This window comes from Hirundo rustica, chromosome 28 (assembly GCF_015227805.2).
Source record: "Hirundo rustica isolate bHirRus1 chromosome 28, bHirRus1.pri.v3, whole genome shotgun sequence".
In the NCBI taxonomy this organism is placed as follows: domain Eukaryota; kingdom Metazoa; phylum Chordata; class Aves; order Passeriformes; family Hirundinidae; genus Hirundo; species Hirundo rustica.
Window position 1 is genome coordinate 3,184,754 of NC_053477.1, and position 27,718 is coordinate 3,212,471.

The 27,718-nt window shown below is 46.7% G+C and overlaps 1 protein-coding gene across 1 annotated transcript; it reads right to left on the reverse strand.

Annotated features, from left to right (window-relative positions):
* Positions 1 to 3,642: 3,642 nt before the first annotated feature.
* On the reverse strand, positions 3,643 to 26,515 carry LOC120764052 (zinc metalloproteinase-disintegrin-like batroxstatin-2). Its single transcript, XM_040087769.2, has 24 exons — positions 26,449 to 26,515; positions 23,824 to 23,924; positions 23,169 to 23,245; positions 21,671 to 21,749; positions 19,972 to 20,048; positions 19,304 to 19,499; positions 18,776 to 18,838; positions 18,024 to 18,095; positions 17,112 to 17,281; positions 15,843 to 15,927; positions 14,596 to 14,726; positions 13,917 to 14,094; positions 13,448 to 13,537; positions 12,288 to 12,483; positions 10,876 to 10,978; positions 10,239 to 10,395; positions 9,538 to 9,618; positions 8,912 to 8,990; positions 7,382 to 7,472; positions 6,934 to 7,033; positions 6,585 to 6,647; positions 6,282 to 6,359; positions 4,641 to 4,703; positions 3,643 to 4,560 (listed from the first exon to the last, which is right to left on the reverse strand). The coding sequence occupies exons 1-24, from the start codon at positions 26,495 to 26,497 to the stop codon at positions 4,528 to 4,530; spliced, it is 2,412 nt and encodes an 803-aa protein (XP_039943703.1). The 5' UTR covers positions 26,498 to 26,515; the 3' UTR covers positions 3,643 to 4,527.
* Between the last annotated feature and the right edge of the window lie 1,203 nt (positions 26,516 to 27,718).

Below are 27,718 nucleotides of genomic sequence, written 5' to 3' on the forward strand. Positions count from 1 at the left end.
GTAGATGGTCATAGAATAAGGGGTGGATTATGTCCTAGGTTACAATGTAAAATGTGCCCAAAGTATGTATTCTATCACCATCTACATGAAATGTTGTTGTGCACCACTGTTTCCCGTGCCCCCTCCCTCCAGACTATCTTCTGTTAATGGCCCATCAATACCGTCCTGCATGACTCATAGATAACTCTCCCCAGGAGCTATCTCTGTTTAATAGGCAATCAAGGACCCATTGCAAAACTGATAAAATGATATCAGTCCATTGTGAGATGCTCCGCCCAGGGGGAGGAGCCAAGCATTCTCACCTGGATATAATCGGGGCCTTGGGACAGCACAGGCAGCCTTACCCACTGGACTCCCAGAGGACAAGAGCTACCAGACCTTTCTGCAAGAACACTGCTTCAACAAGACCACTTCATCTGGACTGCCACCACCACAGTTTCAGGTTGTATTCTGACTCTGTCAGTGATCTTTTGTACCATTGCATGTGTTTTATTTTATTTTACTTTTTTTTTCCTCTCCTATTAAATTGTTTTTTCTGACTTGGAGTCTCTCGCTGGTTTTGCCTTCAAGCCAGCACACCAATTAACACCGTTTCAAGTTTTAAAATCCAGTTTTAAATTCTCTCACTGGCAGACCCCACCCCACGGGGTTGGTGGTTTTTTTTTTTTAATTCTCAGTTAAATCATCTCATGCTCTGAAGCCCCATCACGCTCTGGTGAGGATGACGATGATAAATTAGGGTGACCTAATTTAGGAGCACATCCAGGAATCCTCAGCAGCGCTTTTCCATGCTTTTCCCACCACTGGGATGCTGGGACGCTCCTCTCCGTGCTGGCTGCGAAACGGAACATGGAAAACACATTACTGCAGTGCACTCCAGGACAGGCAAAAATAGATCCGGGCTGTGGAGCAGCTCATCCCTGTCCGTGTGTAAGAACAGCTGTAAAAAAGATGTTCTGTGTGGCTGCAGCCCCCAGCAAACGCACCTGAGCTCTGTCCTCACGCGTTCTGGTTGGGAAATTCCTCCAGGCTTTCCCAGCACTATTTTTTTTTTTCCTCCTCTGCTGGAGGAACGGATTTTTGCCTCCGGTTCCAAATTCCTGCTGGGCTTGTGTGGGGTTTCTCATTTCTCCCGGTACCTGGGGCCGAGCACTCAGCTCTGTTCCGTCAGGGCGAGCCCCAGGCTCAGCCCAAACCACTTTCCCTCCCCTAATGGCTCCTGCAGACGCATCCATCAATATTTCAGCCTCTCTTTTTGCCCTGAGACCTCCTAAAGGCCGGGGCCACGCTTTTTTTGCGGAATTATTTATGGATCTCGTGTCAGGAGCAGCCTGTTAATCTCTGCCGCTTTTCCTGAGGGCGGCTTCTGAGGGGTGCAGGGACCCAGACGAACCCTGGAGCCTCCAGTTTGCTCAGTGCCAGAAGCGTCCAGCAATGCCGTGCTCGGGAAATTCTCATTAAACGGGTGATCAACGGCACTTCTCAGCCCTCATCAGAGAAATGGAAAGTGGCTGAGGTTCACATTTCAGCCCAGGGAGGGATTTTGGGGGGTGTCCATGTGTCACTGCGAAACACAAAGAAATCACACGCAGACAAGAGATTTCTGCAGAGGTTCTTCTGATCCAGCTTCCAGCTGAAAGGGTGGAGAGAAGAGACCCCTTTGTTTATTCTTTTACTTTTATACATTTGTGGGTCCAGCAGAAGATTGGCTTTTTGGGGTTTCCACCCCTCAGCCTCAGTGGCCAGATCAATTGTCAGTTACAATGGTTTTCAGGTTAGAAATATGCAAACAAAGGACAAAGAATGAAAAACAAAGGATTTGTTTATGTTACATCTGTGGGAAAGGCAGAAAAACTGCTCTAATATTCTACAGTAACTAAAAGATCTGACTCCATTTATGAAAATCAAAAGGCTAATAAAAAACTCAGAAAAACCAGGGTAACATCCGTGCTTGGGCCGAGAGCTGGTTGACGATCCTGGTGGGTCCTTTCCAACCCTGGATACTCCATGATTCTCTGCTTGCTGATATTACTACTGCTGATATAATTACTGATATTAATAGTGACATTATTACTGACATTATTATCATTTTTGATTTTATTACTGCTTTTACCAGCCAGGCGGCACAGGCTGGCCTGGTTAATTCCATTTCTTGGCCCGGTTTGGTGGCAGACAACAAGCGAGGAAGCAAAATCCTTAATTTGACGTTCCCGGTGCCATTAATTATTCACCCGGAGCAGGGCTGCTGGGATGAGGTTTTGGTTAAAACCTGACTCAGTTAGACCCGGCTCTAGCTGCGAGGAGCTCTGAGCCCAGCCTGGGTGTGGAGTCACGTTGGGAGGGTTGGGATCGGTTTATTCCCATTGCCCTCTAACGGCCAGCACGGAATTTGCGTGGAAAAGTGGGGATAATTCCCAGGGTGGGAGAGGAATTCCAGAGGAATTCGCTCGGAATTTCCAGAACTCCCTAAAAAAAAAAACAAAAAACCTTCCCGGACAAGAGCGGGTTTGGGGTGCGGAGAGAAAAGATGTTGGTGGCACCACCCTCGGGAAAGGTGGGAAAAGTGGGATGAAGAAGGGTGGAAAATTGGGATGGGTTGGAGAGGTTGTGGATTCCCCACCCCTGGAAGTGCCCAAGGCCGGGTTGGAGCGAGCTGGGACAGTGGGAGTTGGAATTGGATGATCCTTCAGATCCTTTCCAACCCAAACCTTTCCAGGATTCTGCGAATTCAGAGGTTGAAAACGAACAGGAAAAAAAAAAATAATTTAAAAAAAAAAAAAAAAATTGGTTTTCCCCTGGAGTGAGGGAGAAGAAGGAACGGGGAAAAAAAAATACCAAAAAAACCCAGCAATAAATGGCTTTTTCGGGGGGACTGAGAGCAGGGAAAGGTCCAGCCCACAGCAAATTCCAGGTGATTCGGGGTATTCCGAATTTTTTTTTTTCCCCTCCTGCAGTGGAGGCTTTTGAGCAGCAGATGTCACGTTTGTACAACGCAACGAGAGGTTGTAGCTCCACACGGAGCAACCGCGGGTGTCCCGCGGCAGGAGCGGCTGGAAATCAAAACCTGCCCCGGGTGGGAATAAATCAGATTAAAAATTATATCTCAGTTGTGGAGAAAATAGGATATTTGCCTCAAGTTTCTGCTCCCGGTGACTCTGAAGGAGGATTTTTTGATCTCAGTCCAGGAGGATTTTTGATTCTCTGCTCGGGGCTGGGAACTGGAGGAGTTCGGGTAGGAACAGGTCAGGACTTGGTTTTCTGCAGGAAAAAGCAGCCCAGGCTCTCGGTTTGGAGCTGGATCTCAGAAGGGAAATAAGAAAAAAACCAAAAAAACCCAAAAAACCCCACAATTCTCTAGATTTTCTTCAAATTTCGCTATCCTTGGAAAATTCTGGAGCGCTCCCAAAGGTTGGAAATCGGGAAGAAATGGATTTTAAGGTGGTAGAAAAGCTGTGATGGAATTACCTCTCAAGCCTCATCATAAATGGAATTCAGCTTTCCAGGCTGATTTGGCAGGTCTGAAGCACCTGGGAACGATCTTTTTGCTGTAAATTGGAATTTTCAGGGCTCTGGCAGTGCCAGAAATGACCCCGATTTTCCTGTGCTTCGTGATGGGTTTTAAAGAACACGATCACTTCCTGTTCAGACACAACTTTAATACAGAAATCTCCGTAAATACATGAATTACAGCTCACAAAAACCAACTTCTGGATTTTTAACACCCCAGTCCAACCCAGGTGGAGATTCCAATCCGTTCCTGGCTCGGATAAAGCAGCAGTTCTCCACAGAGGAAGGAAGCTCTGCTCTTCCAGTAGCGTCCATCCTCATCCAACGCCACCTCACTCCCCGCGCCGAGGACTGAAATCCCACCGCCTCCGTGTTTTGCAGGGAATGGCATCCTCGACAGGGAATTTAAGGATTGTGGAGAGAACCCAGCCCCAAAGGACCTTCCCAGAGCCATTCCCAGCGTGTCCCGTTACTCATTCCACGTCCAGCTCAGACCCTGAGGACACAACTCCTCGCCCCAGGGCGGGAAGGGTTTGTTTTTCTCCAGCGCTTCCCCACGTGGAGGAGAAATCTTTGTGTTGCTGAGGTCAGAGAGGGCTGGAAAAAGATCCAGAAACTGAGCCAAAAAAAAAAAAAACAAAAAAAAAAAACAAACCAAAAAAAGTTTGCAGTTCCCAAAGGTGCAGATTTCCCTGCTCCCCTCAGCTCTGGTCCCAGAGGAGCCTCGTCCCGCGGTGCTGGGGGCGTTGAGCAGCTTTTGTTGTAACTTACTCCCAGTTTACACCTCAGTGCGAGCGGTGACCCTGCTCCGCCTCCCTCGGGCAGCAGCTCCGTGCCACCACCACCACCAGAGCTCCTCTCGCCGCCGGAAATCCCGAATCTTTCCCGGCGGCTCTCGGTCAGTTCTTAAGGAGAAGAAGGAGATGGTCTGGGATGCCTTTGCCAAAAGTGGAGGGATCGAGGGGAAAATCGTCCCTGGAGAGTTCGGGAGCCTCGCCCAGCTCTGCTCGGGAAGCCTCCTCAGACTCTGGGGTTCATCGGGGGCTTCAAAGCCTGCGCGGAAAAGGAGCGGTTAAAGCGCCGCATCCTCGGGGAATTCCATCCCCAGGGAATCGCGCTCCCACCGGGATTACCTGCGGCGGCGGCGGCGGTTTTCCTTTGGGAACCGGCACGGGAGGAGCTTTTCTCTCCGGAGCCTGGAAGAGAACGGGGTTAAATCAATGTCACTGCGGCGGGCAGAACCTCCCCAGCCACAGCCGCCCTCGTCCCGAGCGTTTTCCTGCCGGGAAATCCCAGGAATTTCCACAGCTCCAGGCGCAATAGGGAACAAAACACAAAGTTAAGGGGTGCGGGTCTGCTCCGGGGGACACTGAGCTGTTGCCAATATTTAAATATCGAGATCCACGCTCAGAGTGGGATTTAAATGTGGTTTATAATACATACGTGGGGATGGGTTTATATTTTATATGCATATTCCTATGTCTATTTCTATGTCTATTTCTATTTCTATGTCTATGTCTATTTCTATTTCTATGTCTATTTCTATGTCTATTTCTATTTCTATTTCTATGTCTATTTCTGTCTATTTCTATTTCTATGTCTATTTCTATCTCTATGTATATGTATACTTATATTTATACTTATATTTATACTTATATTTTAATTAGTATTTTTATAAGATACGTTTTCTATTTCATGTGAGTTTTTCTTTTTAATATTTTTTACAACTTGTGCTTTATATTTTATTGCGTCTCATAGATTATCTTTTGTATTTTTATAATTTATATTTCATAAATTACGTTTTCTATTTTATGAGAGTTTTTTAAAATACTTTTTTATAACTCATGCTATGTTTATATATATAATATATAACTATATAACTATATAACTATATAACTATATAACTATATAACTATATAACTACATATATAGCTATATAACTATACAACTATATAACTATATAACTATAAATAGATATTGTATTGTATTTTTATATTGTGTTTTATACTTTATTTTTATACTTTTCATATTTTATATATGTATTTATATATATTGTATTTTATATTGTGTTTTACACTTCTTATATTTTATATATATTTTAAAATATATTATATATGCATATTGTATTTTTATATTTTGTGTGTGTGTGTGTGTATATATATATATATATAATTTTTATATTGTATTTTACACTTTAAACTTTATAATTTACACTTTAAACTTTATAATTTACACTTTAAACTTTACATTTTACACTTCATATTTTGCGTTTTGCCTTGTCCTGTCCCAGTGCTCGTGCAGGCAGCACCCGCAGCGGTGTCACCGGAGTGAGGATGGATTTTACACCCTCACAGCGGGGGGAGCAGGGGGCTCAAGGGCTGAGATGGTGAATATTTGAGACAGGTATTTTCTTTTAATTAGGATGGCTCCATTAATTAATGAGAGCTAGAACCACTGCCCTGGGTTCTCACCAGTGTGGAACCCAGCGCATCTCTGCCCTGCAGGGACCCTCCCAGGCACCTGCAGTAGCAAAGTCCCTCCTCATTTAAATTGTGTTTACCCCTGAAATCCCTCTTGGTTTCAGCTCCAGCTGCCGAGCCGTGCTCCCGATCCCCTGGCTGACCAGGAATATTGGTGCAGTTTAGGGTTACACGGCCAAAAAGCAACTCCCACCCTAAAAAACCTGTGCTTTGAGTGGCTGGGATTTAATTTTTTTCATTCAGATATGAATTGGAACCCCACAGGGATGCGGGAAGCTGCAGGGTTGTACTCACAAACTTCTCCTGCGGGTGGGAAGAGCCGGGTTTGGTGGCAGGAACGGGAGGTGGGGGACCTTTGGGCCTCAGGGCAGGCTGGAAAAAAACAGAATATAAAATATTTTACCCCTCTGTGCGTGCATCCACGTGTTCCTGCGGAATGTGCAGGGCACAAAAGTGCTTCAGGGGGCTGGGAGGGTGCAGCGGTGCTGTCTGAGAGCACAGAGCTCAGGGAGATCCCTTCGGCATCAGGTTGTCCCCAGGGGATCGTGATGTTCCCCAAATCCAGCAGGGAAGCAGGATATTCCCAGAAATACTCACGCTCTGGCGCTGGGGTTTGTTTTCCTGAGGTGGAGGCACGGGAAGAACTTTCTTATCGATTACCTGGGAACGGGAACGGTCACAAATGGGGTGGAGCCTTTATCTCAGCTCCTTATCTCAGCTCCTTATCTCCGGGTGTCCCTGCCCGCTGGGATTCCCAGCACCGTCCCTCCCATCAGTATTTTGGGAATCTCGTGCTGGGATTTCCAATGCTGTCCCCCAGCATTTTGTGAATCTCATACTGGAATTTCCAGTGCTGTCCCCCAGGATTTTGGGAATCTCGTGAGGTTCAGCCCCTCTGGCTGAGGGTTTGAGCCCTGGGGACAGTCCCCGCTGTCCCTGCTCTCACCTTCTGCGCAGGTGGCACCAGCACAGGCTGCTCTCGGCAGCTCTGCTCCTGATCCACAAAGACCTGGTTGGTGGCTCCGGGTCCTCTCCTGGTCCGGTGGCTGCCAAAGATTTCACGTCAGGCTCAATTTTAGGTAAATGAAGACAAAAAAAACCCTCACAAATGGAGCCCTGCCTTATTCCTGCTGGTGTTTTGTTCCCATGTCCTTGATTCCTTTCTTCCCTTTATTCATTTGGGATTATGAAGGATTTATCAAGAGCTCCATTCCCACTCCTCCATCCCCTCCCGACCATGGGATTTCTGAAACACCTCCACAAATCTTATGGACCATCTTCCTTCCTTGCCAGAGTCTAATTCCCCCCATTCCCATTGAAAACTCTGCTCAAAGCTCTGCAGGGATTCCCTGGCTTTGGGCTGTGGGTTTTTGGTGGATGTGGGAAGGATTTACCTCTTGTGGAAGCCTCGGAAGCGAGTGAGCAGCACGGCAGCAGCTGCGGTGACAGCCAGGACAGCCAGCACGCCGGCAGCCACGCCGATGCCTGTGAGGGACAGAAACAGTGCTTGAACATCTGGGAATCATCGAGGATAGGGACAGAAACAGTTCTGAAACATCTGGGAATCACTGAGGGCAGGAACAGAAACAGTGCTTAAACCTCTGGGAATCATCGAGGATAGGGACAGAAACAGTGCTTAAACACCTGGGAAACACAGGGCAGGGACAGAAACAGTGCTTAAAACATCTGGGAAACACAGGGCAGGGACAGAAACAGTTCTGAAACATCTGGGAAACACAGGGCAGGGACAGAAACAGTGCTTAAACATCAGGGAATCACTGAGAGCAGGGACAGAAACAGTGCTTAAACATCAGGGAATCATCGAGGATAGGGACAGAAACAGTGCTTAAACACCTGGGAAACACAGGGCAGGGACAGAAACAGTGCTTAAAACATCTGGGAAACACAGGGCAGGGACAGAAACAGTTCTGAAACATCTGGGAAACACAGGGCAGGGACAGAAACAGTGCTTAAACATCAGGGAATCACTGAGAGCAGGGACAGAAACAGTGCTTAAACATCTGGGAATCACAGGGCAGGGACAGAAACAGTTCTGAAACATCAGGGAATCATCGAGGGCAGGGACAGAAACAGTGCTTAAACATCTGGGAATCATCGAGGACAGGGACAGAAACAGTTCTGAAACATCTGGGAATTATCGAGGATAGGGACAGAACCTGGGAATCACAGGGCAGGGACAGAAACAGTGCTTAAACATCTGCGAATCATCGAGGGCAGGGATAGAAACATTCCTTAAACACCTGGGAATCACAGGGCAGGGACAGAGACAGTACTTGAACATCAGGGAATCACTGAGAGCAGGGATAGAAACAGTTCCTAAAATCAGGAAATCACAAGGTGGGGACAGAAACTGTTTCTGAAGTCAGGGAGTCATCGAGGACAGGGACAGAGACAGTCCTAAAACACCAGGAAAGCACAGAGGCAGTCCTTCAACATCAGGGAATCACTGAGGGCAGGAACAGAAACAGTTCCTAAAATCAGAGAATCACTGAGGGCAGGCAGAGAAACAGCTCCTAAAATCAGGGAATCATTGAAGGCAGGCACAGAAACAGTTCCTAAAATCAGGGATTCATTGAAGGCAGGCACAGAAACAGTTCCTAAATCAGGGATTCATTGAAGGCAGGAACAGAAACAGTTCCTAAATCAGGGAATCACTGAGGGCAGGCACAGAAACAGTTCCTAAAATCAGGGATTCATTGAAGGCAGGCACAGAAACAGTTCCTAAAATCAGGGATTCATTGAAGGCAGGCACAGAAACAGTTCCTAAATCAGGGAATCACTGAGGGCAGGCACAGAAACTGTTCCTAAAATCAGGGAATCACTGAGGGCAGGCACAGAAACAGTTCCTAAATCAGGGAATCACTGAGGGCAGGCACACAGAGTTCCCGAGGTGTGGCACTTACTGGTGAGGGCTGAGGAGCTGTCGCAGTTGGGGGGTGCCCAGCCCTCCTCGCACTGGCACTGCAGCTCGTGGTCACACACCTGGGGGGCACAGAGCAGGGACACCCTCAGCTGGGGACACCAGGCCCCTCAGGGCTCAGAAAGTTTCAGGGTGAGGATGCTGAGGAGTTTTTGTTGGTTTTTTTTTAAAGTCTCTCAGTTTATTTGGGCTAAAAATTAGCAGAGATATGAGAAGTTTGGGGTGTTAAAGGGCAGTCCTGATGTGATGCACTTTTTGCTTCTGCAGTGAAAGCTTCACTACAGAGTTAATTATTTATCTGCAGGGCTCTGAATGGTCAAATATGAGCAGAATTCTCTTCTCCAAACCAAAAATAACCTGGAAAAGAGCTGTGATGCCATGGCTCAGGGGCAGGGCCAGGCACAGGGGCTGTGTCCATCCCCTGGGCAAAAATATCGATGTTACATCAGGTGAGATGTGTTTTCATAAATTTTTTTTTAAGTTTCTGACACCCCAAATTTGACAGATTCGTATCAATGACTTAAACACCGTCAGCAAGGAGGTCTGAGGCTGATCTGCATCATTTTCCTGGGGTTTTAAAGTGAGTGACATCAAACGCTGGTGTCTTACAGCGTGGCCGGAGCACTTGGCAGAGCAGTTGGTGGATCTGAAGATCTCCTCAGCCTGGACACACTCCCCACGGCTGCACACCTGGAACGAGAGCAAGCCACAGGGATTTGGAGCTTCCAGGACAGGCAGAGTTTGCACTTTATCCTGTGAGGGGATGGAGAGCAGCAGGAGACACGGAAACGGCTCTGGGAATCCCTCGGACCCCCTTTAGGAGTGGGAGATGAGGGGTTAATTTTCCTTTTGGGTGTTTTGTAGAAAGGGGAGTGACAGAGAAGTGCACACATCACTCCAATCCCTCATCCCTCCCTCCCCTCCAGGCAGGAATATTCAGGGAAGTGATGGGAAACAGCAGCCAGTGCTGAGGGACACCCATTAGGGAAAAAATTAAACACAATACCACATTAATGATCTCCTAACCTCTCACACAAAGCTGTGCTTCTGCTGCCACACATCTTTGTGTCGGTGAAGGGAGTGAGGCAGCAGCCAAGCCCAAGGAAATGGGAATGGAGCCAACTGCTCTTTGCTTTGCTGCTGGTTTGGGGTAAAACCTGGGAAAACCACATCAGCAGAAGTTTGGGTTCCACTCAGTCCTCCCTGCTTAAAACCTTCCTCGTACGAGAGAGAATTATATAAACCAGACTGAAAGAGGGGGAAGGATAAAGAAAAAAAAAAAAAAAAAAAATAAGCAATTCTGCACTCACCATCCCATCGCCACACTTGGTTCCATCCAGGATCATGCCTGGGTCCTCCTCCCCGCTCCTGGGGAAGCTGCCTTTGCAGGAGCTGAAGGTCAGCAGGCTCCCCTCCCGAGGCATCTCCCTCCCTCCGGAGCAGTAGAGCTTTCCACACATTTTGTCTCTGGAAGGAGACAGGAGCTGTTAGCCCGAGGAAGCAGCAACCCCCTCGGAGCTGGTCTCTCCTGCAGCCTCAATTCCGAGGGAATGGCTGCAGCAGGGAATGTTGGCGTGCGCAGCTTGGTTTGAGCAGGTTCTTAAATCCTGCCGAGATTATTGGGGAACACCAATCCATCCACAGAAGTGAGGATTTAACTGCTGTTCCTGCACTTCTGAGGTTCAAATTCCCGAAAATCCCTGGAGTTCCCCGCACACTCACACTCTTGTCCTCCCCTGCACAGATCTCTGTGCACACCTTTGCTCTCTCACCTCGCGATTTCAATCCGCTTCTCTTAGAAATGATTCCCCACCGTTCTCAGACAGAACAAGAAGCAGCACAGGGGCTGCACCACTAAAAATGGGATTTCTTGGCTTCTGTCTGCTGATTTGAACAGGAATGGCCTCGCTTCCCGAATCCCAGCACGCTCCACGCCCCGGTGCTTACTTTTTCTTGCACGGGAGGTGAGTGCCCTGCTCCTTCCTGCAGTATCCAAAATAAGTCCCCCTCTCGTTCATGTGGTAGCAGGAGGCTGAGCCGTCCGTGGCCTCTGCAGGGGGAAAAGGCAGCGGGATGAGTTTGGGATCTCTGCCTGGCGCAGCTGGGAATATTCCACCTCCTGGCTTTGCTCAGGAGGAGGGACAGGACACAGGGAACGGCTTCCCAATGCCACAGGGCAGGGATGGATGGGAGATTGGGAAGGAATTCCTGGCTGGGCTGGAATTGCCAGAGGAGCTGTGGCTGCCCCTGGATCCCTGGCAGTGCCCAGGGCCAGGCTGGGATAACCTGGGATGGTGGGAGCTGTCCCTGCCCATGGCACGGGTGGCACTGGTGGGATTTAGGTTCCCTTTCAGCCCAAACCATTCCCCTTTCAGAAGCACCAGACGTGCCAAATTTGGCTGTTAATTTGAAGGACAGACATTTCCTCTTCCTATCTGGCCCAAACCACTTCCCCTGCTCCATCCCAGCCGCCTCAGACACGCTCTGCGAAAGAGGAATGCGCTCCCCACTTCCCATTTCTCTGGAATCACAGAGCCGCCCCTGCCCTGAGCTCCAGCTCACGAGTCACAGCCACTGGCAGTGGCAAATAGAAAAAACATCATTAATTATGCTACGAACTGGAGGTGATTTTACCAGATTGCTGCTCCTGAGCTACATTTCCATTTTCCATTTTCCATTTTCCATTTTCCATTTTCCATTTTCCATTTTCCATTTTCCTTCACCCATTCCCCATTTCCCATTTCCCATTTTCCATTTCACATTTTGAATTTTCCATTTTACATTTCGCATTTTACATTTTGCATTTTACATTTTACATTTTGCATTTTGCGTTTTGCCTTGTCCTGTCCCAGTGCTCGTGCAGGCAGCACCCGCAGCGGTGTCACCGGAGTGAGGATGGATTTTACACCCTCACAGCGGGGGGAGCAGGGGGCTCAAGGGCTGAGATGGTGAATATTTGGGACAGGTATTTTCTTTTAATTAGGATGGCTCCATTAATTAATGAGAGCTAGAACCACTGCCCTGGGTTCTCACCAGTGTGGAACCCAGCGCATCTCTGCCCTGCAGGGACCCTCCCAGGCACCTGCAGTAGCAAAGTCCCTCCTCATTTAAGTTGTGTTTACCCCTGAAATCCCTCTTGGTTTCAGCTCCAGCTGCCGAGCCGTGCTCCCGATCCCCTGGCTGACCAGGAATATTTGTGCAGTTTAGGGTTACACGGCCAAAAAGCGACTCCTACCCTAAAAACCTGTGCTTTGAGTGGCTGGGATTTAAATGGATCTGAGGATTTGGAGATGCAGGATTCCCTCCTCTCCCTCTGGGACCCAGACCAGGCGATTCTCCTGCTGGCACGGGGTACTCACGCGGCCCGAAGGCAGCCTTGCACTGGCTGTCGCGGGTGGGGCAGGTGCCCATGTAGCAGTATCCCTCTCCGAAGCTGCAGGGGTGCCCATTGACCCTGAAGCGATCCGCGGGGCAGCTGGAGGAGCGGCCCGTGCACATCTCGGCCAGGTCGCATTCGTGTTTCACCGCCCGGCACACCGAGCCCGACTTCTTGTACTGGCGGGGGGACAAAGTGCCACCCTCAGCGCCCCGCTCCTCCTCAGCGCTCAGCAAAGCCCAGCTGGAGCGTTGGAGCGGGAGGGGAATCTCCTCCTCACCGCATGGGCTGTGTGAGGAGCGAGAGCCGTGTCTCTGTCTCGCCCCGTGTGGGATCTGTCACCTCACCGGGGTTTTGCCTCTCGCGCCACGGCTTTTATCGCCGGGGGAAAAGGGCCAAGCAAAGGGCTCCTTTCTCCAGGGCGTGGGAGGATGAGGGAGTTGGTGGTGCTGGTTTGGGGTGGGCTGGGGGGCAGTGACGGGGTCTGAGGGAAGGGCTGGAGCTCAGGGAGGGTCAGGCTGGAGAGCAGGGAAAGGCTGGATTTTGCGAAAGGCTCTTCCCCCAGAGGGAGCTGGGCACTGCCCAGGCTCTCCCCAGGGAATGGGCACATTCCCAAATCTGCCAGAGCTCCAGGAGAGCTTGGACACCGCTCCAGGGATGCCCAGGGTGGGATTTCGATATATCAGTGCAGGATCAACGATCCCAGGGGTCCCTCCCAGCCCAGGACATTCCCTGATTCCATGGCAGCGCCATTGTCAGTGATGTTAAACACACGGGATCCGTTCCTGCCTCATCCCAGCAGGAATGAGGGGAAGGGAAGGGAAGGGAAGGGAAGGGAAGGGAAGGGAAGGGAAGGGAAGGGAAGGGAAGGGAAGGGAAGGGAAGGGAAGGGAAGGGAAGGGAAGGGAAGGGAAGGGAAGGGAAGGGAAGGGAAGGGAAGGGAAGGGAAGGGAAGGGAAGGGAAGGGAAGGGAAGGGAAGGGAAGGGAAGGGAAGGGAAGGGAAGGGAAGGGAAGGGAAGGGAAGGGAAGGGAAGGGAAGGGAAGGGAAGGGAAGGGAAGGGAAGGGAAGGGAAGGGAAGGGAAGGGAAGGGAAGGGAAGGGAAGGGAAGGGAAGGGAAGGGAAGGGAAGGGAAGGCTCTCACCTGGCAGTTCTCACAGCATTCCCCGTGTGCACAGGCAGCCCCTGAGCTCAGCTTGCAGCTCTCAGGGTCACAGCACTCGTTCGTGCATTCCTGGGACAGAAGGAGCAGTCAGAGCTGGGACAGGGACACCAAACCACTGTTCCTGGCTGGGATGCAAATCTGGGATTGCCCTTGGCTTCTTTGGAAATCACTTTTCCTAAAATCACCACGTTTGGAGGAGGAAGCTGTGCAGGGAACTCGGGGTTCGGGCTGAGCCGTGGGGATTGCTCTGTCCCACTCTCGGTTCCTCTGTCACCCCCTCCTGACAAACCAGGGCTTCATCTTTCCCGGCCGCCCCAGCTCAGCAATTTGATAACCACAATTTCTTCTTCAGCAAGATCTGTTCTCATGGAACGACAGAAAGCAGCTGCTGCCCAGCCTGGACAAAGCCCTCTTTGCTTTTCCCGGGGATTCTCTCATTCCCAGCTACCTCAGGAGTGCCACAGTCACATTCCTCTCCCTTCTCCACGAATCCGTTGCCGCAGGAGGGAGGAGCAATGATGCTGCTCAGCTCTGGGATGTTGGTCAGGCAGCCCGGCATGTCGGCCAGCATGAACTTCTCAAAGCTCTGGAGGCTGCAGGAGCTGAATTCCTTGGGAATCACGGAGCTGTGTTGGGAAAACAGGAGGATTTGTGGTGGGATTGGCACAGGCGGGGAGGAGAAACAGCTTTTGGGAGAGGATTGGAGCAGGTGACTGAGCCCACAGCTCTTGGGTGTAAACATTTTTATAAATATACAAAGTAGTTTTGGGTTGAGGCTTTATGTGGGAATATCTGACAATGGTCTGGGATTTCCATCCTTTTTTTTTTTTTTTTTTTAATATAATTTGTATGGAATAATCTCACTGGACAAAAACCACTGCCCCAGTTTTTCCCCATAACTCTTGGGTGTAAACATTTTTCTTAATATACAAAGTACTTTAGGGGTTGAGGTTTTGTGGGGCAATATCTGACAATGGCCTGGGATTTTCACCCATTTTTAAAAATTTATTATTTTTTTTAATAATTTGAACGGACTAACCTCACTGGACAAAAACCACTGCCCTGGTTTGGAAGCCGTCAGCTTATCCAAAACCCATTTCCAGCCCCGTTTTTCCCCCGAGCCTCACCTGACGGTGTCTGTCATGATGCAAACGTCGTCGCTGCACGAGCACGCCTCGGTGTCGTGGCTCATGCCCAGGTTGTGCCCCATCTCGTGGGCCATCGTGGCTGCCACGGCAATCTCGTTCCTGTTGTGGTCCTGGGGAGCCAAGGAAAGCTCGTTGTTATTTCCAGGTGTGTGGGGTTCTTATCTTCCTCTCTGTTAGAGTTGGGGTTAATTGCTCAAGAGACAGATTTCATGTCTGGACTCGGATGTTGATTAATTCTTATCTATGTTACAGTCTCACAAGCTGTGAGTTGTGCTAACAAGGTAGAAAATGGCTCTGTCTCTGACTCTCTACAAGCTCTTTTAAGCACAAATTGTCCAATTATGAAATGACACCTCAATTATTTTCACTTTTACCCCAATAACCAAACACCCCTGGCCCGCAATGCGGATTTTTCTCCCCAATTCCAAAATCCCACCCAGACCCAGGAAGAAGAAGGTGAAAAAGAAGGACTCAGCCTCTACCCTAAATCCTCCACCTCGCTTTATCTCTGTTCCTGTGTTCTGAACCCTTCAGCTCTCAGTTCTGCACCCTGTGCTGTCACACACTTCTATCCCAACCACACACCCACAATCCCAGTTCTATTATTTAATTTTGGAAGCGTTTTCCATGGCCTCAGGTTAAATTCAGTGTTTGCCTGGGGGTCAGAGCCTGGCGGCACAGAAAGCCCAAAATTCCATCACAGCTGTGCTTTAGAACAAGCAGCAACAACAGAGAAAACAAAAAAACAGAACAATTTTTTTCTTCAAGTGGATTTTATCCTCATGATGCACAAGGGGTCACGTGGTGCTCGATCCGTCTGTGCATCTATTTGGATCCTATTTTATTATTTAATAAAGATGTTAATGAAATAGACACCACGGAGGAGCATTTGCTTTCTTTACCCCCTGCACTTCATTTAAAATAAAATCCCAGAATCCCAGGGTGGTTTGGGTTGGAGGGGACCTGAAATCCCCTCCAGTTCCGGGGCAGGGACAACTTCCCCTACCCCAGGTTGCTCCAAACTCTGTCCAACCTGGCCTTGGACACTTCCAGGGCTCTGATTGGGAATTTTTACATTCTAATAATGAACCAGAGAACTGAAAGTGGTCTAAACCCAACAGCATTCAAAAAAGTTCTTCACTGGCAGAGTGAAAAAAAAAAAAAAAAAAAAAAAAAAAAAAAAAAAGGAAAGCCTTTAAAAAAATGAAATAAAAAATGAATCAGACCTGAATAATACCTGCAGAGTATAAATCACTGCATATGGATTTGAGGAAGGCCAATCCAATCGTGGTCCCCTCGAAGTCCAGGCCTCTGGAAGGAAACACAAAGGCACAGTGAGATCCAGGCTGTGCCCGGGGATCTTTTCCAAACCAGGCTGCAGGTTTCAGCCCCAGCTCTGCATGGAATCTCACATCTAATAAAGTATTTGAGATCCCTGCAAATAAATAATAATAAAATAAAATTTAAAAAAAAACCCACCACAAAACAAAACAAAACAAAACAAATTGAAGCATTTTACTTTAATTTTTACTTAAATTCTGTGGTGGTTTATCAGATTTAAAGCATCTGTTGGAGTGTAAAGAGCTCCAAACACAACACAGGGCTGGGATGAGTCAGGACCTCTGAGACAGAAAAGTGAGATCAGTTCTGGTTTAATTTGGCATTTCCCACATTTTTAGGGAAATTTAATTCATCGTTTCCCTGTCAAACCTCATGTTATAACTCCTTAAGTTGTCACACTTTGCTGCAGTCCTCAGGACACTCAACTTTAGTGAGCAAAACGAAAAGAAGCATCTTAGATAAGGGAAAAGTTCCCATCCCCTGTTTTTACAGGGATTCTGCTGGAAAGACTGGATGCTGTGTCCTGGCAGGAAGTTATTTGTTAAAAAAAAAGGAGAGAGAGAGATAATTTGGATTTATTTTCTTGCCCTGGAATTGGTGCAAGATGGTCTTGGAATGGGTGAAATCCGGGTCAGGATTGTGCCGCTGACTGGTGACAAATTTTAAGGAATAAAAACAGCCGGGAATGTTTGGTGAGCGATTTCTAAGGTATAAAAATGTCCTGGAATGTGTTGGGCGACCAATTTTTGAGGAATAAAAAGCGTCTTGGATGTTTTGTGGGCAATTTTTAAGGCATAAAAAGGTTTTTGAGTGTATTTGGTGTAAAAAGCGCTTTGATTGCGTTTGGTGAGTGATTTTTAAGGAATGAAAATGGAAGGGAAGGGAAGGGAAGGGAAGGGAAGGGAAGGGAAGGGAAGGGAAGGGAAGGGAAGGGAAGGGAAGGGAAGGGAAGGGAAGGGAAGGGAAGGGAAGGGAAGGGAAGGGAAGGGAAGGAAGGGAAGGGAAGGGAAGGGAAGGGAAGGGAAGGGAAGGGAAGGGAAGGGAAGGGAAGGGAAGGGAAGGGAAGGGAAGGGAAGGGAAGGGAAGGGAAGGGAAGGGAAGGGAAGGGAAGGGAAGGGAAGGGAAGGGAAGGGAAGGGAAGGGAAGGGACCCACGTGATGAGCTGAGCGTTGTCGTTCCGTTTCCTCTTCAGCAGATCCTTCAGGCGCCACTTGGAGAAGGTGTCCAGGGTGAAGCCCGCGTTCCTGCTCAGGGGACACTTGTCCCCATCCGTCCACACCTCCAGGCCAACCAGAGCCACGTGGGTGTTGATGGCTTTATAAACCTGCAGCGGAGAATTAATTAAAAATGAAGAAAAATTAAACAAAGCCTCATCCTGGTACTTGATTAAATACTCCAGTATCCACTCCAGACCCAACAAAGCTTTTCTAAGCTCGGAATTCCAAGAAAGTCTCACCAAAAAAAAAAAAAAAGGAAATCTGATTTCCCGCCACATTTCGAACACCTTTAATATGGGGTTAAAATACCAGAAAATTCCAGCAATTCTGGAAGAAATTTGACTTGCCAAAGGGTTCAAGAATCAATTTATTCTTTTTTAAACAATCACTTGACAAGTGATTAGAAAATATCTTAAAGTATTAGTAGAGATAATTAAAGCATGAGTATAAATAATTAAAGTAGGGCTAGAAATAATTCTTATTAAAAATCTCATATCTGAATGCAAAGAACAGAATAAATTACCATGAAATTGAGTTTTCATTCATTTCTACGTGTAATAATGAAAATTTATGATGTTTACAGTAGAAAGAATTTATAATCACTTGGATTTCAATGGTTTTCAAGAGAAAAAAAAAAAAACCACCTGAATTTTATTTGCTTTAAATAGAAAAAATAGAAATCACTTGGATTTCTTTGGTTTCCAATAGAAAAAAATTTAATTAACTTGGATTTCAATGGCTTTCAATAGAAAAAAATAGAAATAGAAATAAACAATTTGAATTTCAATCATTTTCAATAGAAAAAAAATACAAAACACTTGGATTTCATTCCCACTTCTTTGCTCTCACCGTGTTGATGTAGTTGACTATTCCAAATATCCTTTTTCTTATATTTTTAACATCTTCATCATATTTCTTGTACTGCAAAGGCAAATACAGCGTGTCAGGAAAAGCAAAGGGAAAAGGGGATTTATCAGGAAATAAACATCCTGCAGTGCATTGGTTTGCAGTGCCAGGTATAAAAAAATCATATTTTATATTAAAAAAATATGTTTTATGTGGGATTTTATCAGATGCTGGATTTCAATATCAGCCCCTTCCAAAATGTGAATTTCTGTGTGGGGTGGAGAGAAGGAGTTGGGCTCAATGATCTTTGTGGGACCCTTCTAGCTCAGAATATTCTGTTCCAGCTCAGGATATTCCCTTCCAAATCAGGATGTTCCCTTCCAATCCAGGATATTCCCTTCCAAATCAGGATATTCCCTTCCAATCCAGGATATTCCCTTCCAAATCAGGATACTCCTTTCCAAATTAGGATATTCCTTTCCAAATCAGGACTTTCTCTTCCAATTCATGATATTCCTTTCCACTTCAGGACATTCCTTTCCAAATCAGGATATTCCAACAGGGCAAATTTTTTTCTGAATTCTTGTCATCTCCAGGTGGGAATTTCAAATTAAATCCCCTTTTAGAAATCCCATTTCCCAGCCGGGCTCAGAGTGACATCGTAGCTCTTGTAGGAGCCCAGGAACACGAGCTGGGATATCCTGGGAAGCTCCTGTGGAGCTGATCAAACACAAAATAATAACTCCAAAACTCACCAAAGCGTTGTCTGCAACGACGTAGAGCTCCAGGTACTTCCTCGCTTTCAGGTAGGATTTCATCTAAAGGAATCATTTATTTAAAATGACTTTTAAGAGCTTTTCCAATCCCAGCCTCTGCGGTTTCAAAGCTGTTTATTAATTATTGAAGGGATTTCTTTGGCCAGGTCATTCAGAAGGGACTGGTTGGGGTTTAAATGATAAGAAGTGGACTGGATATTTAAAATTTTAATTCAGATATGGGAGGTGAAATGGATATTAATAGGTATTCAGGTGTTAAAGGTGCACTGGGCACCTGTTAATAAAGGCAGGAGGGTTTAACTCAGCTGATGACTCTGAAACCTCCGACATGGAAGATTTTATTCAGGTTTTTAAGATCTGACCCCACTTCCCAGTGATTAAACAGCTCCTTTGTGGAGGTGCCACCAGACCAAGTGGGATTTGTGCTAATTAGAGTTTTCCAATGACCACAAATTCCTTTTTATTATTTTTTTTGTTGTTGTTCAGATGGGACAGCCATGTCCTTACCTCTGGGCTGTTGCTGGATTTGAAGATGTCATTGATGGGGTCGCTGGAGTCCTGCTCCCAGGAGTTGTTGAGCAGCCCACAGGTTTTGATGGGCTCTTGTTTCAGGGCCTCGTATTTATAAACCACGTGTTCGGCCCCGTCTGAGGCTCCCAGGGGCTCGATGAGGAACTTCTGGCCACGGGTCTCAAAATAGCCACTAAAAAATGGGTTGGGATGTGAGGTTTTGGGTCAAGGCAGCATTTATCCCTTGGGATATCGCTGCAGCCTGAGGCAGCGTGCAACACTTCAGACCAGAAATTAATCAATTAGAGAGACAATTGGAAGGTCTGGGTGCTCTCAGTCAATGAGAAGCTGGGTTAGGAATTAATTTGATTTAAATTTGGGGGGTTTGTGCTGGCAGAAGTGGCTGAAAAGTGGATTTCGTTCCGGTGGGAAATTCAAAGACGTTTTCATCCCGATTTCCGAGATGTTTTCATCCTGAGGTGAAAAGCTGAAATACTGTAAGGAACTAAGAGTGAATAATATTTCTCCCTTCTCCCTCTGCTTTTCTTTGGGAAACCAGTTTCCAAAGCCTGAATAAAAGATCACGTGGTTTCTTTCCATCCTGATTCTTCCCTGTTGGAGCATTTATCCCAGAATCCCGCCCTCGGGACCCGACCCCGTCTCACCTCAGCCCTGTGCAGGTGCTGATGCTCGCCACAGACTCGGCATCACCCTCCACGTGGCCCCCATAGTAGCAGTGATCCTGGTGGGGAAAAAAACAAATCCAGTGTCAGGCTGGGGCGTCCATGGACCCCAGTGAATCCAGGGATTCCAGCAAACAAATGAAATTATCTACAAGCTACCATAAACTGCACTGCTGGAGGAAGTCTCCCATTAGGAGATGCTCAGAAGGAATTTTAAAAGTTCATGGCCATTTCCATGTTTGCTGTGGACGAGTTATCTTTATCTTTCGACACACAAATTTTGACAAAAGGTAACAAATCTGGGCTCTGGTCAATGCACAGCACAGAAAAATAAGAATATTCCCACTCCCTGCTCCAAATTGAGCACGCGCTGTGCCGTGCTCAATTAAAGTCCACACCGAATGGTTCCCTTGAGCCCAGATTTCAAGGAAAGGCTCCTTAATTGCCCAACAATTAAATGCATTAATTTAATTGCCCAACAATTAAATGCAATAAAATCCAGGTATTATATTAAACATGGGTAGGGGGAATGGTTTGAGGACTTAATTGGCTGAAGGATTTAAGGTTTCTGTTTCTGTGTTTAAAGAGGCTTCAAAGTCACTGAGGGGTTGGGGAAATTTTTACCCACAGCGTTTTCCTAAGTGGAATTCATAAAAACCTGTATCCAAGCCTTCATTCTCTGTGCCTTTTGTTTTCTGGTGGATTTTGGTTTAACTTTATCATTTATTTGTCTTCCACCACAAAACACCAGCTTTGTTACAGGGGAAGGAGATCCACAAAGGGAAAGTGACTGGGGGAAAGTGGAGGAATTATTTCCAGCCTTTGGGGATCCAAGAGGAAAATCTCCCGATCACAATCCAATATCCCCAGGGCAAGAATTCCCTGATCAGCACAAGTAGGGCTGTTCGAGTTTGTCTTTATCCAGGTTTTTCACAGGATTCATCCAGGGAGTGGAAATAATTGGAGCAACATGAAAAAAAAATGCAATCAAAAACAACCAGCCCAGAGTTACTTATGCACATTTATTTCATTCAGAATCCTCCTAATTGCTCCTAACAAAGAAAATCGGGCTTTGAATTCCAGGTTGTGTTGTTAAAACACATCTCATGGGCCTGGAGGAGAACTTCAGGTGGGAGCTCTGGGGAAGAACAGCGCTCAGTGAATAAAAAATCCCTTGTGCAGCGAGTCCCGTCTGCCTGCAGGTGCAGAACTGATTTGTCAGGGCTCAGAGGAGGCAGCTGGGCTCAGTGCACAGAGCGTGGCTGGAAACGTGATCCGGGAGGAAATGGAGCTTTATCAGGCTCGGGATCTCCCTGGGATCAGGGCAGAAATCAGCTCACGGGGCTGGGCAGGAGGAGCAAAATCTACACGGCAAAGTCGGGTGGTTGAAAGCTTTGGGATGGCCTTGGCTCCAGACAAAAGGCTGGAATTCGACCCAGAAATTGTTCAGCAGCCACTGAGGTGATGCTTTCCTGGAAACCAAACCGTGGAGCTGATTCCCAACAGGAACAAGTGCCCAATCCCAACTTCCCCATCCCTTCAGAACCACCCTAAGCGGCTTCGAACCTGCATTTCAAACCTTTCCCTTCTGTCTCATTTCTCCCATTACTTCACAGATCTGTTAATCTCATGTGGACCTCAAGACTGGAAGCAAAAGGGAAAAATTATTTTCCTGCTTTACCTCGATGCGAGGGGTCGTTGTTATTTGTCGGCCGTCAGGAGAATAAAGAGTCTCAGAATAATCCGCAGCCAGGAGATCCCTGCAAGGAGCCAAGCACAGTCGTTATTCCAAGGGAATCGTTGCCACGTGGAAGCGAGGAGGCGATGACAAAGCACACGGAGAATGTGGGGAATTCAAACAATTACTCAGGTTATTCTTAGTATCGGAGAAACTCGGGAAGAAAAAGCTGCAGGGAGGGGAGGGGAGTTCTGCTTGTTCATAATCCTTACTCAAACAAAGAGGCTTTCCTAAAAGAAGAAAGCAATTAAAGTCGGCTGATTTCATTGGGATGAACTCATCCCCTGGCAGATCTGGATGCAAATGTATAATTACATATTGATTTTTTTTTATTTTTTTCTTAGCCTTTTTTACATCTTCCTGAAAGCAGCACATCTGCAGTGACTCCGTCTGGGCAACTCTTCCACCGCCACAATCCCATTTCTCTTCAAAGCACAGGATTTAGTACGACACCATTTCCCTCACCTCATTCCAAATATTTGGATTAGATTAAAACAGGGGAGAGCAGTTAATTACAATCTATATTTAACACGGATTGATTGTTTGCACAGCCTCTGGAAATTCACCCATTAACCCAGACATGCTGGAGCGTGTGTTAATGTTCTGCTGGAGCCAGACTTTCAATTTCCAGGAGGATTTGGTCAATGCCAGGTTTATATTTGGTTACTCCAGATTAAAAAAAAATAGTGCTAAGGTAAACATCTGTATCAGTTTATCTATTTATTTATGTATCTATTTATCATTTATCTATCTCTATATCTGTCTATGATACAGGGATATATCAATAGAGAACCACAGAAGGATTAAGGTTGGAAAACACCTCCAAGATCATTGAGTCTGCCCTAGAACCATGGAATGGTTTGGATGGGAAGGGAACTGAAATCTCTTCCAGTTCCATGGGCAGGGACACCTCCGACTGTCCCAGGCTGCTCCAGCCTGGCCTTGGGCACTTCCAGGGATCCAGGGACAGCCACAGCTCCTCTGGGAATTCCAGCCCAGCCCCTCCCCACACTCACAAAGAGGAATTTCTGCCTAATCTCTAATTTAAACCCTCTCTCGCTCCGTTTGAAACCGTCCCCCTTGTCCTGTCACTCCAGGCTACAATTCTAGAAGCCAGAGACTCCTCACGGTCACAGAAAACTTGTGAAATAATCGAAAAATATTAAATATGCACTGGATTTAACAACTTGGGAAAGAAATGGGGGAGCAGAGGTAGCAGGAGGGGAAGTGTCTCCATCATGGCATTGTCTCACCCCAAGCACTTATTCCACATTCCCAAAACAGCAGCAGGATTCTTCCTCTCCCCTTTTTTTTTTTTCCCCTTGCCATTGGGTTCTAATTTTCTTTCCTTTACGGGGCTCTAATTCCTGGGGTTTTGGCATCCTGAACACCCTGCAGTGGCTCCCAGAGAGGAACGAGGGCAGAGCTGAACCGAACCCACCGATTTTTTCGGAGCAGCAGCACCACTTCCTCTCCGTTGGCTTTGATCCCGTACTTCACCGTGTCATCGTATTTGCTCTGCAAACAGATTTAAGTGTCAGAAAACGCTCTGCCGCAGCTCCTGGCCTCACCAGCGGTGTTATTGGAACGCCAGCCGTGTTCTTTCCCTCCTCTTCTCACCAAAAACAAGGATGCTGGCAGGAGCAGGATAAGCAGGAGGTCGCTCTGTTTGAGGGGTTTTAATTAGAGGAGCAAAAATTTGACTTGGCAAATTATTTTTTTACCTCCATAAGCACAAATCCTGCGTGCCAAGGGGATGTTTGGGTCCAGACACTTCCATAACACCCTCTGGAATTGCACAGACCACGGCTGCTCGTGATTGTTGGTTTCATTTAATCCAGATTAAAGTTATTAAAACCCTGAGTAGTATCAGAGCCCACATCTTTGCAGAGACACGAGTTCAGAAGAGCCACGGATGGCCTGAGGGATTCCTCAGCTCCTCTTCACTGAACACCGCATCGCTTCTCCACATCTTTTTCTTTCGGAGGAGCGAATGTTTGTCCAAATTCTCCTCCCCTTGAAACCCAAGGGTGTTTTAGCTCCAGAAATCCTTCCCCACCTCCCAGAATCACCCAAGGGATGATCTCCTTTCCTACCTCTGAGCTCGCTCCTACAGCTCTCCTGCGCACCGCGTGCAATTTCTGCGGATAAACGATTTCATATTGCTCTGCTCCGGAGAACTTCCCTCTGCTGCTGCCTGGGGAGAAATGGATGGGGACTGATGAAAACACAACTTTAATTTATTAAAGCACCCATTTTCACTGCTGGCCAGGGGATTCTTTTGGGTTCCTGCAGCACCTCGTGCTCCCCTGATTTGCCTCCATCCCCTGACCCAACACCAGAGGTTTCCACATCCAGGATTTTGGAGGAGCTGCCCTCTCTGGCTACTTCCAGGTGTCCAAACATTTCCTGCAATTCCCTTTGTGTTTCTTCCCCCAGCTCTGAGCAGATCAAGTCCCAACAGGCCGGAGCAGCTTTTCCCTCTGACACGAATTAATGGATTTGGGTTTGTGGAATGAGCGATCTCCAAACCTTATCACGTGACAGACAGGCCCAGACTGCCCCTGCATCAGCAAATAAACTTACACAACGCAAGGTTTGCAACAGGATTCCTGCTTTGGAAGGCTTTGCTGGGTAAATAATTGTGGCAGAACTTCAAGAGATGGTGGTAATAAATAATTACAATTTTTGCCTCTAGAATTGGGTCGAAGGAAGTTGAAGGAAGTTGAAGGAAGGACAGCAGAAGGGAGACCTTTGGACATGGCCAGATAAAAATAATGGGACACAGGCAGGAAATGAGGAAAATCTTGAAGGTTCAAGGAATCCAGGAGGTTCCTTAACTCCCGGAACTTTTTTTGAGTTGTTTCATAAGGTCTGCAGCGGCGCTGTAAAGAGCTGGGTGAGGAAATGCAAGGATGACAAAAAGAATTTCTTTTTGGTTTCTGCTCTGAAGCTCAGCAGATGCAGAGCAAAGTTAATTTGGGGCTTGCCCTGCAGGGGTGGGCACACCCTGGAATTCATCCTGGCAGCTGGGGGCCAGGTTTTGGGAAAACAGAGTGGGACAAGGGATGCGCTGGTTTCCACCAAGGCAGGTTTTAGATACCCCTGAACTCTTTAATCTCCTACAAAAGGGAATTTCGTCAGAACAGGTGAATTCTTGGGGGCCTGCAATTGAAAAATCAACCAACCATGGCAAAATCACCCCCCTAAAGCCAACAAAACCCAGCAAAAACAAAGGAACCGAGCACCTCCCACGATAATTCCTGCCCCAAGGCCAGGTTTTTCCAGGAGAGAGGACTCCAATTACTGTAATTTTCCCTCTGGAGCAGGAGAACACATCCTCATGCGAATTGTCGCCGTAAAGCAAACAGATCCATTCTTTTATCACTGATTTATTGGATTCAACACTTTCCAAAATAATGGCAGCGCAAAGCTGGTTGTATCTTGATAAAGATGTTGATTTAATGGTGCGGAGGGATCCTGTGTCAGCAGAGCTGTTACACCGAGCACGTGCTGGGAGCAGCTTTCAGGTGTAACTTTACTACTGCCACCCACAACGGTGGTTTATGGGGGTTTTTTTTTGAGCAAATAATTATATTTATTTAAAAAAAAAAAAAAAATCTGCTGCTTTTCAGATTTCTCTCCCCAGGCCTCAAGCGTGTAGCAATCCCAGGAACATTCCAGGCCTCTTGGAAGAGATATCCCCAATTTTATCTCTCCACGCCCTTTGTGCAACTCCAGCCCAGAGAGTTCAAGTTAAGGCAAAGTTTAAAGGGTGGCTCAGGACTAAACTCATCCCTCCCCTGCAGTCTGATCCAGACAGAATTTCGAGGAAAACTGGTTGGTTTTGTTTGGAATGAATCCTTTCTCCGAGGGAGTTTTTTTAATCAGTGCATTGTCTTTGCTACCTTCAGGCTTTGTCTGGAGCTTGAAGGAGGAAAGGAATTCCTTGGGCCTCGTACAACAACTTGTAATAAGGAACAAATAATTGTGTGCTTTTCCAAGGGCCTCAACCGGCAAAAAATATCATTAGGGATGATTTTATTGACAGTGAAGTTGTGTTTTTGTCAAGGTGAAAAAGATAACAACTTAATGGTGTGCACGTTTTCAGATATTCTGTGCAAAGAAACGAATTACAGATTTGTGCCTGAATGCTAATTCTATGTTTAATTATGGATACAAATGCTGTGCATGTTTGTGCAGGCAAAGCCCTGAAAAATTTTGTTGACAGGAATTGAAAGAAATTGTGAGGGGGAAAAAAGTGGGGTCTGCTCAGGTGGAGTGACTTGAATAAAACCTGAAGTATGCAGATAAATAAAGGGTGTTCAATGTTTTAAATCAGGTAATGTGATTGAATTAATAGAGAAATCTGTTATTTTATGGCCAAAATGCTGATAAATTGGTGTGATTGGGTAAATTGGCCTCTCACTTGCAGGGTAAATATTGCTTTAGTGGCTCACAAACCCAACCAGTTGTGGGTCTTTAAGCAATTTATGGCCACTTTTCAAACAAGTAAACGCTGCTCTAACAACACAATTACAGAGAATTGCTTTGAACAGAAAATCCCAAAGATCCCTAACTCCGTTTCCCGGTGGCTTTAACTCGCTGTTCCTCCCTATTACCTACCAGTTAATAATTAAAAATTCACACAGCCTTATCCATAGCAAAAAAACTACTAAAGGACAAAAAAAACAAAAACCAAAAACAAAAAAGCGCAGTACCTTGTTGGAGGAAATGCAGCAGAAGAGCGGAAATGAGGAGGATTTTCATGCTCTGGGCTGTGCTGGGGTGGCCAAGGCTCCGTGGGGTGGGAATGTGGCATTCCCAGCGTGGCCCTGCCCGGGAGCTGCTCTGGGCTCTGAGTGAGAGGCAGGGACGGGTTCAGCTTTATTCCTGCTCCTGCAGGAGGAAGTGTTTGCTCAAGGTGTTGCACAACACTCAAGTCACAGAGAGTTACGGCAAGGGGAGTTCCTGCTGCTTGGGTCGTGCCCCAAACGTCGGGATGGGGATCGGTCGCGCCTTTGGGTTTGCTTCCCTAAAAACGGGGAAAAGATAAGGAATTACATCAACAAATCAACAAAACAACAAATCAACAAATCAACAAATCAACAAATCAACAAATCAACAAATCAACAAATCAACAAATCAACAAATCAACAAATCAACAAATCAACAAATCAACAAATCAACAAATCAACAAATATGGAGATTGGAGCTATCATTGAATTACAGAACGGTTGGGCTGCTCCTAATTCCATCTATTCACGGTCTGGCGGATAAAAGCTGAAATAAAACCAGTGGAATGTCAAGGAATGGGAGAGCTCCTGGGAAGTTTGGGGTAAAACAGGTCAGCAGGGCTGGGGGTGAAGCCGTGCTTTAATTCTGGGTATTGACCCCTGAATCTGCTGGGTGAATCACTGACAGAATAAACACTGAGCAGAGCCTTTGCTGCCCTGTCATCCCTGTTAGTAATGTTTGCTTCGGGCTCAGGTGATTCAATAAAGGAGGCAGAGCAGTGAATGATCCAGGTGAGCTCTGTCCAATGATATTCCAAAATCCTCTTCCAGAAAATGGCTCCGCTGACTCAGTCAGATGTAATAAAGGAGTAATAAAAGTGCTCAGGCCGCGAGTGTCCGTACAGAACTGCTTTAGAGAAGGAGAACTCTTCATGGGATAAAATAGGGGTTAACAGAGCACAGGGAACTGGAACAAATAATCTGGATAGAAATTAATATTCATATGTGGCAGTGTCAGCAATGCACATGGCACAGTAATTTATATATTCATAATTTATGTTAATTTATAAATGAGCAAATATATCTATATAAATCTACAGCGGTATTTTACTGCCATTACCCTTCTCATGTAAGCATGAGTAAAAAACTGCTTCTCTGTTGAAAAGTTCTGATTCTTTGAACATTTTTAAGCCAAACTATCCCCTTAAATTTTTGCCAGATCTCCAGATGTTCTGGGACAGATTGGGAGTTGCAA

Coding starts and splice junctions, on each gene's coding strand:
- LOC120764052 (XM_040087769.2), bottom strand. CDS start 26,497: ATGAAAATCCTCCTCATTTCCGCTCTTCTGCTGCATTTCCTCCAACAA. Junction 19,500..19,971: donor AGCACCTGCACAGGGCTGAG/GTGAGACGGGGT, acceptor CCCATTTTTTAG/TGGCTATTTTGAGACCCGTG. Junction 6,648..6,933: donor TGGTGCCACCTGCGCAGAAG/GTGAGAGCAGGG, acceptor TCCCGTTCCCAG/GTAATCGATAAGAAAGTTCT.